General features: G+C 43.1%; 2 protein-coding genes across 2 annotated transcripts; one reads left to right on the plus strand and one right to left on the minus strand.

The window, feature by feature from the left end:
• The first annotated feature begins 1,302 nt into the window (after positions 1-1,302).
• On the plus strand, positions 1,303-9,531 carry LOC121915301 (bone morphogenetic protein 8A-like). The gene is made up of 7 exons (XM_042439405.1): positions 1,303-1,646; positions 1,853-2,045; positions 2,780-2,928; positions 3,274-3,468; positions 3,909-3,988; positions 4,703-4,813; positions 6,321-9,531. Exons 2-7 carry the CDS (start codon positions 1,969-1,971, stop codon positions 6,468-6,470), a joined length of 762 nt encoding a protein of 253 aa, XP_042295339.1. The 5' UTR covers positions 1,303-1,646; positions 1,853-1,968; the 3' UTR covers positions 6,471-9,531.
• Positions 9,532-10,546: 1,015 nt separating this feature from the next.
• On the minus strand, positions 10,547-16,534 carry PPIE (peptidylprolyl isomerase E). Its single transcript, XM_042439404.1, has 10 exons — positions 16,443-16,534; positions 16,166-16,264; positions 15,477-15,520; positions 14,810-14,836; positions 14,106-14,187; positions 13,513-13,613; positions 12,479-12,602; positions 11,705-11,890; positions 11,087-11,229; positions 10,547-10,841 (listed from the first exon to the last, which is right to left on the minus strand). The coding sequence occupies exons 1-10, from the start codon at positions 16,471-16,473 to the stop codon at positions 10,773-10,775; spliced, it is 906 nt and encodes a 301-aa protein (XP_042295338.1). The 5' UTR covers positions 16,474-16,534; the 3' UTR covers positions 10,547-10,772.
• Between the last annotated feature and the right edge of the window lie 156 nt (positions 16,535-16,690).

Raw genomic sequence — 16,690 nt, forward strand, 5'->3', positions numbered from 1 at the left:
GAATAAGGCACACGGGCTACTCTAAAGCATCAGAGACGAATAGTATAATTACAGTGGGGGTGTAGTTTTTAGAAAGACATGCCTCTCGCTCGCACATACACACGCATAACTTACTAAAAATACCTGTAAATTGGCAAAAGTGTATAAAAGGACCCTGTCCTGACCTGCAGAGATTGGGAGGTAGGAGAAAGGGGCCAACTTTTAATGTATATATACACACATACATAGACATAATTACTGCCATGTGCCAAGGACTAGTAGCGGAGAATTAGCCGATATACCTCCACATTTTAGATAAGAAAAAACAAATAACTTGAGAAAATTAATGTGCATTCTGGGGAGTCATATAGCCTGAGAAATCACTCTGGATTTTATTTACTTCCAAAGCCACCAACTATATGGTCAGAGATCTTCAATAAAAAATGCTTCTGTATTTGTAATAGGTACATTAAAATTATTTGCTCTGTGCCTTTGAGTCATTTCTAACTTACGGCAACCCTAAAGTTAGAGTATTCAAAAGTTTTCTTGGCAAGATTTGTCGGGAGCATTAACCCATTCGGAAAGCGGGATTGACTACAATCGCACAAAAGACCTACAGATGATGTTGTGCAGATCCCATCATTAACCCATCATTAAAGTGGCATTGGCATGTGATAATCTCCTATAGCTCTTTCGTCCTATGGATTCAGTTGGAGAGGGACAAAACACCTTAATTTTGCATCCAAAGCACACTCGCTTGCATTGTCAAAAGAGTGCTCAAAACATCTCCAGGTTCCCTAAAATTGTCGCCTCTTCCCTAGTTTTCTCCCTTCCTTTGCCAGCCGAGCACCACTCTTTGGGATGAGCTCTCCGCATCCGCCTTGGGTTGGCTATTCTGCCTGGTTCTGTGTTTTATTTTCTTTAAACACACACACACGCAAACACACACATACGCAAACCCAAGGGTTTGTGGTGAACCCAGTAGCTGGAAGAAATGGCTTTCCAACAGGTCACAATGCATCATTAAAATCTCAGCAGCATTCCCTTCTGGAGAAGAGCCCTCCAACTGCAGCTCACTCCCTTTGTGTAAACATCCAGACCCAAAGAAGATGCACAAAAGTCACAGATGCACAAAAAGGGAGAGGAGTGGAAAATATGAAGCGTCTACATATATATGTATTACATATTTTCAAGCCATCAGATAAAAAAATCCTTGGATAAGGAGGGCAGACGGTATGCACACAGGATCCTGAGGATAACTGTTCCTGCATTCGATAAAGTGTCCCCAAATGCTGTAAAAATGGTTATAAAGACTTTAAAGTAATGCTTTTTGACATTTTCATTAATAAAGATTTATGTCGCCTGTAGCCAACATGGCTGAGAAAGAAAATTTGAGGGATAAAGTCTTAAGCAAACCACTCCTAGACTTAGAAAGATGTTTGTCAGATGTGGAAAACAGAAAACGGACACAAGGAAAACAGACACAACCCATCCGCCTCCATTTGGGTTCGTTCCCCGCCTCAGTTCCCTTAATTAGGAAGGAATGTCATCCTTCCGAAACCGCAACCAGCCCTAAATCCTTTCCTGGCAGCGCAGGGGACATTGCACATCACACTGTCAACCCCTTTCCACACAAAGCAAGGAGTCACACTCTCTCAGCCTCAGAGGTTTGTTATTGTTTTAGTTAACTACTTAATTGTGACTTGATATTTACATACCTACAACGATTAAATTGTATCTTGACATTTTGTGCGTGGATTGAAAAAGAAAAGACAGTTGCGTTTGTCATTTGGGTGCTTGGGTATCAACAAAGGATGATGCTCAGAGATTCCCAGATATGTTTATATCGTCCCTGTCTCCCAATGCTTTGCAGTTGAAGTGGACCGAGACATCTTCCACCAGAAACCTTACTGGAAAGAATTCAGGTTTGATCTGACGCAGATCCCAACGGGGGAATCGGTAACGGCAGCTGAATTCAGGATTTACAAGATGCAAAGTTTCATCTGGCCTGTCAACAAAACTCTCCACATCAGCCTGTACAAGATAGTTCAAGAACATCACAACAGGTGCGGTAAAAGAAATGCTTTTGACCTGAAATGGTGGTTTTAAATGCAAAATGGCCAAATGGGACCCGTCTGACTATTTTAATGGTTGCATGTTTAATTGTTGCACATCTCTCAGCCTCAGAGGGGAGCAAAGGCAAACCTCTTTCTGAACGTATCTTGCTCAGAAACCCCCATGATAAGGTCGCCTTCCATGAGTCAGAAATGACTTGAAGGCGCGCAATAACAAACCTTGGGCACCAATAAAAACAGGATGCTTACTTATCTATAATCATTTATCGACTGCTTGTTGTGAAATATCTCAGTGGTTTGCAAATACAGGTATTCCCAAATCCAAAAAAATCCAAAATAATTCTGGTCCTAAGTATTTCAACCTGTACATTGTTTTAGTAGTCTTTTCTTTCTTAAACTGCCATAAGACAACAAAGTACTTAGAATCATAAAGCAGTTTCGAACCAGAAAGCCCAAGTATAACACTGAGAGATCTGTCATCCATCTATCTATCTATCTATCCATCCATCCATCCTACTTGCATTTCTGGGAAACCTATCCAGCCGTGTTGGTCATATAGCAAAGTACAGTATCATCCAAAATCCACAGAACAGTCAATTTAGGTTGGTCCAATAAAGGCATCACTCTTTTGTGATGATGCTGTACTTTGCCATTTGTGGGAGTTATGTTGAAATGCTTCGGATGCTCATCTCTCCATGTCGATGTACCTTTTTCTGCTCTTCCAGGGAAGCAGAACTTCTCTTCTTGGACCTGCAAGATTATTTAGCCGGGGCTGAAGGCTGGCTAGTGTTTGACATTGCTGCAGCTAGTAATCATTGGCTACTCAACCGCAAATACTACCTGCGCTTGAGACTTTATGTGGAGACAGAGGACGGTAAGGCTAAAGTCACTGTTACCACTAGAAACCCATTTGGTGATACAAGTTGTAGTCATATTACAGGGATGGCCTTGGGTCTGTGGTCCCTTCCAAGACTGCTTTTGTGGCCCTTAATATATTATTTATTTATTTACTTATTCAATTTATACTCACCTTTCTCACAGCATGGGACGCAAAGCAGCTTGCAATAATTCAGCACAAAAATGCTGCTAAGATCTCATTGTACCAAAGTTTTTTTTAAAAGGGCTAAGTGACAATTATTTCAATTTCAAGTCAAAGACTAGGAATGAACCAAAAGCAGTATTAACATAGTGGAAAGGGTTTGGTGTTTGGGTTTTTCAGGACAGAGCGTCGACCCCGGATCGGCCGGCCTTTTGGGACGTCGCGGGCCGCGCTCCAAGCAGCCCTTCGTGGTGACCTTCTTCCGAAGCGGCAAGAACCAAGTCAGGGTCCCTCGAGCCACCAAGCAGCTGAGAAAGAGGCAGCACAAGAAGACGAACAACTTCTCACATTTAAATAGGCTTCCAGGGTCATTGGGTAAGAACACTGGAACTGAATTTGTGTCTTGTTTGGAGCTTTACCTGAACAGGCTTCCAATTTTTAACTGAGGTCGGTTCTAGGCACTTGCAAGGCTCCGTTTAGACATAAAGATATCACTTCTGGAAACTTCTAGGAGCAGGGAAGCAACTTTTGTGTGCATGGAGGTGTGCAATTGAGAGGTTGGAAAAGGTGTCCAGACACCTAAATGACCTTGGAGTCACAGTTCAGACGATAGCCAAGAATAGGGACAATGTCTCATCATTGTGGCTGAATCTGGAGAGCAGTTCTCTTTTTTGCAACACTAGAGCTGCATTCTTTATTTTCTGTCAAAGTTCAGGCCAAAATACGACACACACCTCCTCTTGGCTTAAACGCATTGTCCATTTGGCAATTTCTGGTCCGCTGATAAAAAAATCCTGGGCCTTTTCCTTCCACAGATGAACTCCATGTTTCTGAAGGGAGACAAGTATGCCGAAGGCATGAGCTCTACGTCAGCTTTCAAGACCTTGGATGGCTGGTAAATACTTATTTTAAAAATTCAGAGTTATAGCCTTCTTAGTCTGGAAAAATCAGTATGCAAAGGGATCTTGGTAGCACCGTTGAGTTTGGTTAATTTTGGTCAGTGACCAGTAAAAAAGGAGCAAAATGGGATAAAGAAAATGCAATGCAATACATTAAAATACAATATTAAATACAGAGTTGAAAACAAGATTAAATATAAAGTATTTGTGTTACAATGATTTTAGAAAGACAATGTAAACTAATACTGTTAATATTAAGGCAACATCCTATGCCGACAAGTTAGTGCTGCTGCACAAATACTATCTATTTGGCTGCAATCTTAGGAAACTCATCAGCCAAAAATTAATAATGTAAAACACATCAGATCTCCCTGCTACAGTCAGCCCTCCTTATCTATGGATTTTTCTTAATCCACGGATTCAAGCTTGAAAATATTCCAAAAAAGTATAAATTCCAAATAGCAAACCTTGATTTTCCATTTTATATAAGGGACACAGTTTTGCTCTGCCATTATATTAAAGGGACTTGAGCATACATGGATTTTGTTATCCAAAGGGGATTCTGGAGCCAAACTGCAGCGGATAACAAGGGCCCACTGTAGCGCTGGTAAAATTAGGGTTAATACAGTGGTGTTGAAGATCACAGTAAAAAGAACAATATCCTGCAACATGGTGGCTTCTTCCAGTGCGCTTTCTCTTTGCTCTTTCAGGACTGGGTGATTGCACCCCAGGGCTACTCTGCTTTCTACTGCGAAGGCGAATGTGCTTTCCCCTTGGATTCCTGCATGAACGCCACCAACCATGCCATCCTCCAGTCATTGGTCAGTATCTTCTGATGAGAAATTACAAAGCAGAGAATAAGGGAGCTTCCCAGCAAGGGAGTGTATTTGTATATCTTGTGTCTGTGTGTCTGTAACAGGGGATCCCCCAGGCAATTGTAGGAGCAGCCATGGGTCTGCATGCTTACCCCAGTGTCCCACTGGGTTCATCATCTTTCACTACTTTTGTAGTAGTTTCGTCATCATGTCATTTTTTATTTATGGCAATCTTAAGGCAAAGCTATCACAGGGTTTTCTTTGCAGGTTCCTTCAGAAAGGGTTTGCCGTTGCCATCCTCTGAGGCAGAGATAGTGTGATTTGCCTAGGGTCCCCCAGTGGATTTCAAGGCTGAGCCGGGGGATTCGAACCCTCTTCTCCTGAGTCATAGTCCAGTGCCCAAGCCATTGCACCATGACTTCACCAATGCTTTCTGTCTTGCACAGTTCTCTTTAACACTACACAATTACAGCACTTTGGTTCCACTTTGACTGCTATGGCTCTATTATCTAGAGCCCTGGGTTTGATCATTTGGGGATGCACTAGATTTGCAGTGGTTCCCAACCTTTGCTCCTCAATTTGTTTTAGACTTCAAATCCTAGAAGCCACAGCCAAATTGGCCAACAGTCAGGAGTTATGGGGGCCAAAGTCCAAAACATTTGGAGAATCAAAGGTTGGGAACCACTACACTAGAGGAACTCTTGGCCAGAGGATTCTTAACATCTCCCAAAACAACAATTCCTGCTCCTTCATAGGACTCAGCTGAAGCAGTTAAAGTGGTATCAAAGTGTTATAACTGTGTAGCATTTAAGAGACTACAACACATTTATTTCTGCTACGCATGCAACATTTGGGCTTTTAAAGCCTCCTTTGGCATCAGTTAAGGTTTCCTTTTTTTCTTCTTCTTTGTAAAATGAGATTAAAAGTGGTACAGGAGGAAAGTAAGTAAATATTTTTTTATTCCATCCCCCAAGTCTTCCATGGAGGGGCCAGGTCCTGGTTCACAAACACACACACAAACTCAATCCCTGCTGAAATTCAAGGGAATAACCTTGTGTCCTGCAGCCAGACTCTTGAATTCCAAACAATGTAAAGTGCTTCCAACATCAATTCAAACTGCCACACTTTTTGGATAAATGTTTTTACCAGTGCTGGCACTGAAAAAGATGCTTCTCTCTACCTGCAACCCCATATACACAAATGCTCCTTTGAATGTCAGTTGGACAAGAAAGTTTCTCTAAATCTTAATGAGAGACAGAATGGTTTGAGTGTTGGATTATGACTTTAGAGACTAGAGTTCGAATCTCTCCTTGGCCATGGAAACCCAGTGGGTGACCCTGGGCAATCATACTCTCAGAGGATGGCCAAAAATCAAAAATCAAAAACTTGCCAAAAATCAAAACCCCAAACCATGCTCAATTTAGGGTCACTATATGTTGAAAATGACTTGAAGGCACACAACGACAACAACAGCAATAACAGATGTCCCAATGGCTGTGTGTTTTCCCCGCAGGTGCATTTGATGAAACCAGACGCTGTCCCCAAGGCCTGCTGTGCCCCCACCAAACTCAGCGCCACGTCCGTCCTCTATTACGACAGCAACAACAACGTCATCCTCAAGAAGCATCGCAACATGGTGGTAAAGACATGTGGTTGCCACTGATGTTCAACATTGGATTGTGGGTCAAAGAAATAATGACTTGCACTGTAGGCAGCAGCAGGCCTTCCCTACCAAAGACTCCAAGAGGAAACCTCCTCCCAAACACAACCAAAGGGGGAAACGGACGCAGGTCTGACCGCTGTGCAAGAATTTGGATCATTGTTGGCTTCAGCTGACCTTCGGCTGACACCGACTCCCCAGCCCTTTGGCTCTCAACTTGGCCAGAGCAAGGTTTGTTCAGATCCTGAGCAAACTGAACCAAACCCTCTACAGAAGAGGCTTTGCCAAGGAAACTAAAACATGACCGGCTATGCACACACAGGTCTGTTTTGTATTCGGTGCCAAAAAAGCAAGTAACCCACAGATCCTGCGCTAATGAAAGCCATGCAAATCAACACACTCCTTTGGCATAAATAGCCTGTTTTATCCCTGACATTGCCCAAGGTTTCAGATCTGGATTTTGGCAAGGTGCGATACAAGCAAAGTTTGGGGTGTTGGCATGTCCTGGGGCATTGAGGCATTACCCTTGCTGCACCCCAAAGTCTTATGCAAGCACCCCAGCATCTTGTCAAATGTTCTCCTTGCTCATGCAAGTGAGAACTCTACTGTTTTTAAAACCCCGAATTGCAAGATTATGTGCCAAGAGACCCTCACCTTAGCATAAAAACATGACAACAAAATGCAGCCAATTGCACAAGGTCACATTGTCATGTCCATCCCCAGGCATGGCCAATTAAACCAATATTTGGCTTGCAAGATATTGCAGTGTTGGTCATCTTGATGCTTCCTGCTCAGAGATGCTCAGATGTAGAATAGCGTGTAAAATGTATGGGCAAAGCATGACCACTTATGGTCCCCAGGCCTTTTGGATGGTAGATGAGCACCAAGGGAATGTAAGTATATGGTTATTCTCTTGGAAATGTATGTGAACGGTGGCTTTAATTTTTAACCTACCTTGCCCAAAGCAATCCCAAAATCAAATCCAAGGTCACTTCTACTTTGAGTTTTGAAAGTTTCTGAGAAAGTAGACCAAGCCTACAAAAGCCTATGCCCAGTTCACTGCATGCATCTAAGGAAGTAGACTAAAGTCCAAAACACACTGCAGAAATAATCCAGTTTGGGACCACTTTAACTGCCCTAGCAAAGCAGTCTCAAGATTATTTCTGCAGTGTGTTTTGGAAGCTTACACTATGACGTCTTTTGCAGAGTTAGTCTAAAAGGCACTGCAAGACCCCTTTGCATCCTGACATTGTTAGGTTTGTTTCTTTCCATAGAGTTCTGGTGAACCCAAGGAAAGTGCTGAGCTGTCATTTGGCACCAATCATGGACTGGATGGAAGCCAATAAACCAAAGCTCAGTTTAGACAAGTCTGAGAGCATGGGTTGGTCAATCATCTGGAACAGGAAAGGCAGAACTCAATCTGAATGCTTGCTCTCTGGAAAACTCCTGCCATGCCTCAAGTTCTTAGAACAGATCCAGAAAACCATTATGAAATGTTCATGGTTGTCACTGATATTTTTGCGTCTGAGAAACAGTCCATGGCAACCTAGCAGACGACCAACCCGTAATAAGCAGACACTCATCATGTATGGTCTCACTGATCCAAAGGGAGCATCCTTTAGGTTAAATGGACAAGACAGTGTTGCACCTCCTTCTCCTGCTGTCTTGCTTGCTCACACAATTCTGTTAATCCACAGCAAAAACAACCTATAGTGAAAGATGTATGATGAGCAGTAGCACTCCCTCTTGCTGTAGATTCATTTTTATTCTGCATTAATACGTATCTGGATAGGGATCTGGCAGGTAATCAGAAGTGCAAAGTGATAAGGCTGGTTGTACAGTGGGATCTTGCCCTACAGAGCAGAGGTACACTAAGATGCAATTTGGAGGGTTATTTCTCCTCCCCAAAAGCTGTTGTTATCTTTCTCTCTCCCATATACAGAGAGAGAGAGTGAATGGTGTAAAAAGACAAAAGTACAGTGGAGCAAAGCACATTCAGTTCATGTAGTGCAAGGTACCTTAAATCAGAGGCCACCAGCCACAAGACAGGGAATGCATCGGCAAACCACAGATTTCAATAACCTGCTTTGTTGAAATTGCTGCTCTCAGCACGTTTGGAGCCAGAGGGCTTCTTTGTTCCCTTCCTACAGAAAGGAGGCACTTTGCAACACACATACCTTTCCCATCAAATGTAATTATTGCACACCTGATCTCCCCAAAGCATCCCCTTCTTCCTTTCCCCAAGCAGAAGGTATTTCTCTGCTTCCCACACCAATGTCTTGCAGTAGAACAGGAGGATTGTGCAAAGTCCTCAATATTTTGCAGTTGTTATTTTAATGATCTATCTCCCTATATAAACGCACCCGAAGATCCAGTTCCTTTCCTTCCCCGGGAGGGAGATACAAAGCAACACCTATCCCTCTGGCCCTTGTTCTCAGTCTGTTCCCTTTTGCAATACCTTCCATCCATCTATACACAGAATGAGGATGAAGCCCACCATTTGGGTTGCCACAAAGATTTCCGTCAACTGGCCACAGGGAAAAAGCTGCCTGCCATTCTCAACACTGAAGGTCACTTTTAAGCCTACTACTGTCTGGAATTCTATTATTAAAATATACGCACAGGAGTATAGGTTGAGTATCCCTTATTCGAAATTCTGAAAGCATCCAAAATTGTCCAGATGGGTGGTTTAGACAGCATTACTTTCTGATGATCCAATGTACAAAAATTATGAACAATATTATGTATAAAATTATACCTTCAGGCCATCTGTATGATGTATATGAAAAACATAAAATGAATTTAATGTTTAGACTTGGGTCACATCTCCAGATTATCCCATTAGGTATATGCAAGTATTCCAAAATCCAAAAAAATCCTGACTCCAAAACACTTCTGGTCCAAAGCATTTCAGATAAGGGAGACTCAACCTGCATGGCAGACACAAACATACATTTCAGGCCATTTTAAGCCCAGGAATAACCTTTTTGGTAAAACAAGAAGTGATTGGAAGTTACTTCCAGCCCATTTCCTGTTAAAAATAAAGAACTGTGCCATCACTAAAATGGGCCATGGGGCTACAACCTGGCAAATATTCCCCCACGGCCTTGGAGGGCATTTGGCACCAAAAAAAAAGGGGGGGGGGATTTTTCCCCCTCCAAAAAGCTGTGCCTGCTTGATGTAGAATCGCAGCCAAATTCAGGGAGGAGAGCAGTTCTCTATTTTTGTTTCTTTAAAATCCACTTAAGGCGGAGGCTGTAACATCCTGGGGCAGCAGCAAAGCCCATAATTATAGACCAAGTGAAAAAAGAGAAATCCTTCCTCTCCTTTTTTGTCTCGGAAGAGTATTCTAATCGGCTTCTCTGCAGGATGTTATTGTGTAGTTATGCCAAAATCCAACTTTTTTTTTCTTTTTAAGGAAGAGTGAGGAAATAGCGCATGCTCTGGTTTATTCTGATTTCCACCTCTGTCCACTTCTTGTAGGATTTAAATAATATTGGGAAAGAGGTTAATAAGTAAGAGGTTCATCATTTTTGCCTTACTACCCATAAATACTTCCATTTTCTTCTGCAGTTCTTCTCAAAACAACTACAGGAAGTCAAACATACAATTCTGATGCAAACTGTCAGAACCTGTTATAAGCTATATTAGAGATTTCATGACAGTTGGACAAGATGTGTTTCCAAATATGCCTTAATGTGCAATTCTAAGCACATTCTTCTGGGATTGTTCAGTACTACTGAACTTAATGAGACTTATTTCTGCGTAAACATGGATGGGCTCAGTCTGAAGTAGATCAGGGAAAGTACTGAGAGGTTTGCAAAATGGAGAAAAACTAAAGATGAGTCTTAGTGGACCAAATTAAACTCTCCCCCCTGAGGCACACTTCCAAAATTAAGAGCATCCCTTTAACACTTCTCAGTGTCCCTTGGATGAATGACCTCTGGATAGGAAATTTATGCTTCAATATTAAGTTATGATTTAATATGGAATGTGTTAGGAAGAAAACCACTAAGCTAGTTAGAATGCTTAAAGTGTTAAAAACCTGAAAGCAACCAGGAGGAATAAGAGGCCAGATATGTTTCTTTGGGGTTTTTTTAAATTAAAAAAATAGTTATAAGTTTAGAGGAGAGAAAATACTGTACAAAATAAGTAAAAAGTCTCTATAGTTCTGGACACAGAGAAGACGGAAAGCTCCTTTGTGTGTAAAGAGGGTCCCAAAACATCTCACTCTCGTTCAAAGCAACTGGTTGTCGACTTTCCATCTGGCCGCTGTTCGCAACTGGCTTCTGTCCGCACTAAGATTCACATGTATTCACCGCAGTCTGAGATAATAATTTTCTGCTTTGGTTTCCCATCTTTGCTGCCTTGAGCCTTGATTTAATAAAAACAAAAAGGAGAGAGAAAGAAAAAAGAAAGAGAAGAGATGTCAAATGCAGAAAGTGAAGCCCAGGGACTGCATGTGGCTCCTAGACTTCAACACTGTGACCCCTGAAGCTGACCCCACTAATCTTCCAAAGCTCCCAACCCTCCAAACTTTAAAGACAATCAACATAATTTTGAGGCAACTTTTGCCTCCAAACCATACAGAAATGTTTGCTCCCTGGGACATGCTTTACCTCCATTTGCCGCACCACGTCCAACCCTTCTGTAACTTCTCCAAAGACCACATGCTTTCCGTCCAGCCAGTCTGTCTTATCACAAGTGATGAAGAACTGAGAGCTGTTGGTGTTGGAGCCAGAATTGGCCATGGACAACAAGCCTATATAAAGAAAAATACACAAACACACAGCCATAGCATTAGCATCACACAAGCCTTCCTACAAGATGGTAAGCTGAAGGCTTTCACAGCCGGCATCCATAGTTTTTTGTGGATTTTTCAGGCTAAGTGGTTGTGTTCTGGAAGAGTTTATTCCTGACATTTCGCTAGTATCTGGCACCTTCAACCAAGGGTCACACAGCATATATACCCCACTCACATCCATGCCAGCATTCTCTGAAGATGCCAGCCACAGATGCTGGCGAAACATCAAGAATAAACTCTTCCAGAACACAGCCACATAGCCCAAAAAACCCACAAAAACTTCCTATAAGAATTTCCCCAATATTTGGAGTAAGTGCTTCTGGTGCTGCTGCCTAAAATGGCTCCTTTAGATCAGCACACAAAGAGGAATCTGCCATAAGGGTAAACAAACCCATAGTGCCGGAGTCCCACCAAAGCCCTACCGAGGTCCTACCTGGGCCTGTGTGTTTCAGGATAAAGTTTTCGTCATCAAACTTCTTCCCGTAGATGGATTTCCCTCCTGTGCCGTTGTGGTTGGTGAAGTCTCCTCCTTGGCACATGAACTGGGGTATCACCCGATGGAAGCTGCTGCCCTTAAAGCCAAAGCCTTTCTCGTGGGTGCACAGGCAACGGAAGTTCTCTGCAGATTCAGGAGGAGAGAGGAAACGGTTGACAAAGTGAGGGAAACAAAAAAGGCATTGACCTCAAAAATAGCCAGGTTAGCACCACCTTCTTGGTAATGGCCCCATAAATGTCGAATACGTCTGGATCTTTCTCACTACGTCTCAGGCATCTGAAAGAGAGAGGGACTGGTCCAAGGCTACACAGTGGGCCTCTGTTGCGGAGTGAGGATTCAAATCCTGGCAGGGTCTAGCTGAACACAACCAAATTTTATATATAGTAGGCTCTTGATATCTACTGGGGTTTGATTCCAGGACCTCCTGTGGATACCAAAATCTATGGATACTCAAGTGGCACAGTAAGATGTCCCTTGTACAAAATGGCAAATTCAAGCTTTGCTTTTGGGAATTTATGTATTTTTAAAATATTTTCAAACTATGGATACTTGCATCATGGATAAAATATCTGTGGATAATAAATTTATCGGCTTCAGAGAAAGGCAAAAGCAAAGGCAAACCCCTTCTGAATAAATCTTGCCAAAAAAGCCACTGTATGTTGTAAACAACTTGAAGGCACACAACAACAAACAGTGGGGATCTTTGCTTACCAGCAGTCATAGGTACAATATCCGATCGCAGCAGGATGTTCAGTCGGCCTGCAGGCTTGTTCCCAATCTTGATGTCCATGTAAACCTGGGGGTTGGCCCTGGATTTCTTTGCTGGCGGCTCACCCTAGCAGAAGGAAAACACAACTTGTTCTATGAAAGGCCTCCAGCAAGCCACTGTAGGCTGAAATCCCTCCCAAAGAGGCTATGTTAGCATAATTGTCTGCCATGCAAGCACAGCACTGCTTTTGCACAGCGATAAAGGAAGGCAGGCAAAGGCTCTTTGGTCCTCAGAACCAGGAAGTTCTGGAGAGGATGCCTTGGAAAACTATCTGTAGGAAATTGCCTTCCTGATTACACAGATGATTGGATAGGGTTTGGATGCTGGCCTAGGTGGCAAAACCTGTCTTTAAAATTGGTAAGCCAACAGGAAATGATAAAGGATAATTTTGAAGTAATATAGTCTCCCTCTTGACCACTGAACTTCATCCATAGATCTCCTGCAAAACATGTCATTTTGGACCAACACACCGAAACCCCTTCTTACTTTTTGTAGGTAGATTTAATGAGACTGACTTGTACTTATATTAGCATTATTGGTAACAGTACCTGATTTATGATATGAAAAAACTGTATACATATACATATGTACACACACACACATATGAAAATTGACTTCCTTCATGCCTGCCGCAGCCACATCTCTGTTCCTCCAAAGTAGAGGTTTAACTAGATTCCTGTCATCCTCTAAGATAATGTAGATTGGGGTGGCCAACTGAATGGGGATGCAGGGCCCAATTTCAAATCCTCAAGTGTCTTTCCATGGGTCACCCCTCTCACACACACACACACACACACAGCAAGCCCAAATACCTCCATTTTTTTCTCCAGTCCTTCTCAAAACGGCAACAGGAAGCAATGGCACATCAAAGTGACCCAAAAAGGGGGCTGCTCACCTAAAGGTGCACGACCTCTCAAGCAAAATCTGAAGACCCAGTATGGCCCCTACTCCACCAAAGCAAGAGGTGCCCACCTACCTCCTGGGTCTCTGAGCGGGCAGGCTCTGCCCCTTCTTCTTCCACGTTCTCCTCAAGCGTCTTCCCTGAAAATTTCTTGAGCCAGTCATCATCCGACCAGACTGTCAAAGGGAAACAGAAGACACTCAGGAAACAGAAAGTCTGTGGGACCTTCTCATCCAGGAGTTTTTAATTTGGGGTTCACACACATACACACACACAGGGTCCTTGGATAGATATCAGCAGGTCTGCAAATTTAGACAGGATTTTTTTTTAAAAAAAATCTAACTTTCTAACTGAAATTTATTATTTCCTTCAATTAGGAACACATGCAACAAACCATAGCATTAGCAAGCTAACCAAGACTTTGCCACCAATTGAAACTACTGCCATATCACATTCCAGTTCTTGCAGATATTGTGAAATACCATTAATGCTCATCACTACTCTGAAGCTGCTGTAGTTATTGGACCTGCCAGTCACCCAAGATCTATTTTATGCATTTAAAAACATTATTATGAATACATAGGCTCTTCACCAGACTTCCAAAGAGGTCCATGGCACAAAAAGCAAGGGTCAGGAGCCTCTTTTCTCGTCCCAGTTCCATGGCTCACCTGGGCGGGAGGAACCTTCCTTAATCCTCATTGGTTTGGCCAGGTTGACGCGGATCGTCCTCCCAAACAACTCAGACTCATTCTAGAAAGTAGAGAGGGAGAGTTTTTTAAAATATATTATTGCCACTTTTAATCTTGTTCTATCAAAAGATGAATTGGGAACGTTTCTGATTCTACCACATTTAGGATAGAGAACAACATTCTATATATTGCTATTTTAAAGGATTTCCATCCTGCTGTTCTCAGAAATTAGTCATTTTCAGCCTTGGAGGAAGGCAAGGACAAACCCCTTCAAACGTTGCCAAGAAAGCCCAGCAACAGAATCACCAATGACTTGAAAGCACACAGCAACACATGTTCTCTGAAACACTGCACAGTTGTTTACAAGAACAGGAGAAAGAAAGGCACTAGCTGCAATGCACAGCTATAAAACAGGACTCTTCAGATCTCAGAGGCCTCCTGAAACAAACCAGAAAGGGATTTGTTTGCATGTCTCTGCGAAACAAACATGAAGGAGTCTGTGTGCAAACCTCTCCTAGAAAACAGACCCCAAAAATCAAAGCTGCACCTGAAGGCAGATAATCTCACTTCCCCATGAGAAGAAATCTCTCATTACGCCTCACCAGAAAATATTAAATGTTAGCAGTGAGAGGAGCATTTAAGCTCTCCACAAAATTAAAATTTAAAAATCTAAAGAGACGTACCATGTTATCGATGGCTGCTGCAGCATCCTAAAGAGAAAAAGAGGACATTTTTTTTTACTGATAAGTCATCTCTTACATTAAATGTGGGGAACTGTGGAAAGATGTGGGAGCACATTAATCCCACCTTGGAGACTCTGGAACCCCCAAATGCCAAGGCTTTGAAAGGATGGGCATTTTCACCAGTTTAGGCCTTCCTGGCAATTTTAAGGATAGGAGAATATTTTTTTTAACAATAGGAAATGAGTAGAAGATACTTCCGGCTGTGAAGTGGGGAATGTGACAAAGTTGTACAGGTTGAGTTTCCTGCATCTGAGATGCTTGGGACAAGAAGTGTTTTGGATTTTGGAATACTTGCATATACATAATGAGATATCTTGGGGACAGGATATCCAAGTCTAAACACAAAATTCATTTATGCTTCAGGTATAACTTATACACATAACCTGAAGGTCATGTCACACACAATATTTTAATACTTTTGTGCATGAAACAAAGTTTATGTACATTGACCCATCAAGAAAGCAAAGGTGTTGCTATCTCAGCCACCATGTGGACAATTTTGGAATTCTGGATAAGAGATGCTCAGCCTGTATATCTTTCCCCTCACTGTTGAAAATACCCCTATCAGGTATGTTTTTGGTGTATCAACGTGTCAGCATTTCCTCACCTCAGCCAGTTCAAATTCAATGAAAGCAAAACCGCGATGTTTTTCTGCAAAGATACCAAGAAAAAGATTATTGGTTATGCATAAACGCACAGGCATTCGCCAATGCATATCCAAACCTCAACATAAGACTTGATAAGAGATGTCCAGACTCATACTCAAAAGGGACAGGATGCTCAGGAAAAAAAATAATTTTCCTTCTGTCCCTGTGGAACTATTTTTTTCTTCACCAGATGAAAGCAATTAATGGTTTCACACAGCAAGAACCAGACATTCGGCACATATGCAGTGACACAAAAGTTTGTCTTCTAGAATGATAAAGGCATACATTTAAATTCTCCACCTGGAAAAAAAAACCCTGCAGTTTTCTCTTCTAATAAACATTTAAAGTTACAGCTCTAAAATCAATGTTCACCTGCTGCCCCCAGCCAGTCATCTTAATGCCACTCACCCCAGCTGCCTCAATGCCAGCTGCCCCAATGTCAGTTATTCCATTCCCACTGGCCAATGGCACTGACTAAATGCCAGTCACCTCAACACCTCCTCACCCCAATACCAATCACCTAAGGCCAGGTGCCCCAATGCCCCTGATCCCAACACCACTCATGGCATGCCAGCTGCCCAAATGCCATTGACCCCATGCTAGCTGCCCCGACCCCAATGCCATTCCCCCCAAAGCCCCTGCTGCGGACCTGTCTCGTAGTCGAGGGGGATCTGGATGTCGGTGATGTCTCCGAAGGGGATGAAGGCGGCGTGGAGGACCCTCTCGTCCACCTCCTCCGCCAGGCCCCCTGAAGAGGAAGGGGTACAACAGATAAGACCCCATCGGAGCCAAGACACCCCTCAGAAAACACACCCAGCCTCCCCCCTCCCTGCCTCCCCAGAGGGCTCCTTGGAAGAGAAGCGGAGCCTGCAGAGCAGCCTCTCCATCCTTCCTTGGCCAGCTCCTCTTGCCCTCCTGTTGCTCACCCACATACAGGACCCTCTTGGTGGCAGCCATGGCCTTGCCCAGAAGCCCCTCCTCCTGACCCGGAAGTGCTCCCAAAGGTCACAGGAAGAGGGAGGAGGAAGCCCAAGCTTTGCAGCAGGCTTTTTTACGCACGTGCGCCCTTGGTGCGTAAAAATGGCATGTATTGTTTGGGCTTCCTCTTTTGGGGCGAGAAGCCCCAGTTGGGGGGCGAGGGGTGCCCCCACACACTTGGGGCACATGGAGGTTC

This window comes from Sceloporus undulatus, chromosome 9 (genome assembly GCF_019175285.1).
Source record: "Sceloporus undulatus isolate JIND9_A2432 ecotype Alabama chromosome 9, SceUnd_v1.1, whole genome shotgun sequence".
NCBI classification, from domain to species: domain Eukaryota; kingdom Metazoa; phylum Chordata; class Lepidosauria; order Squamata; family Phrynosomatidae; genus Sceloporus; species Sceloporus undulatus.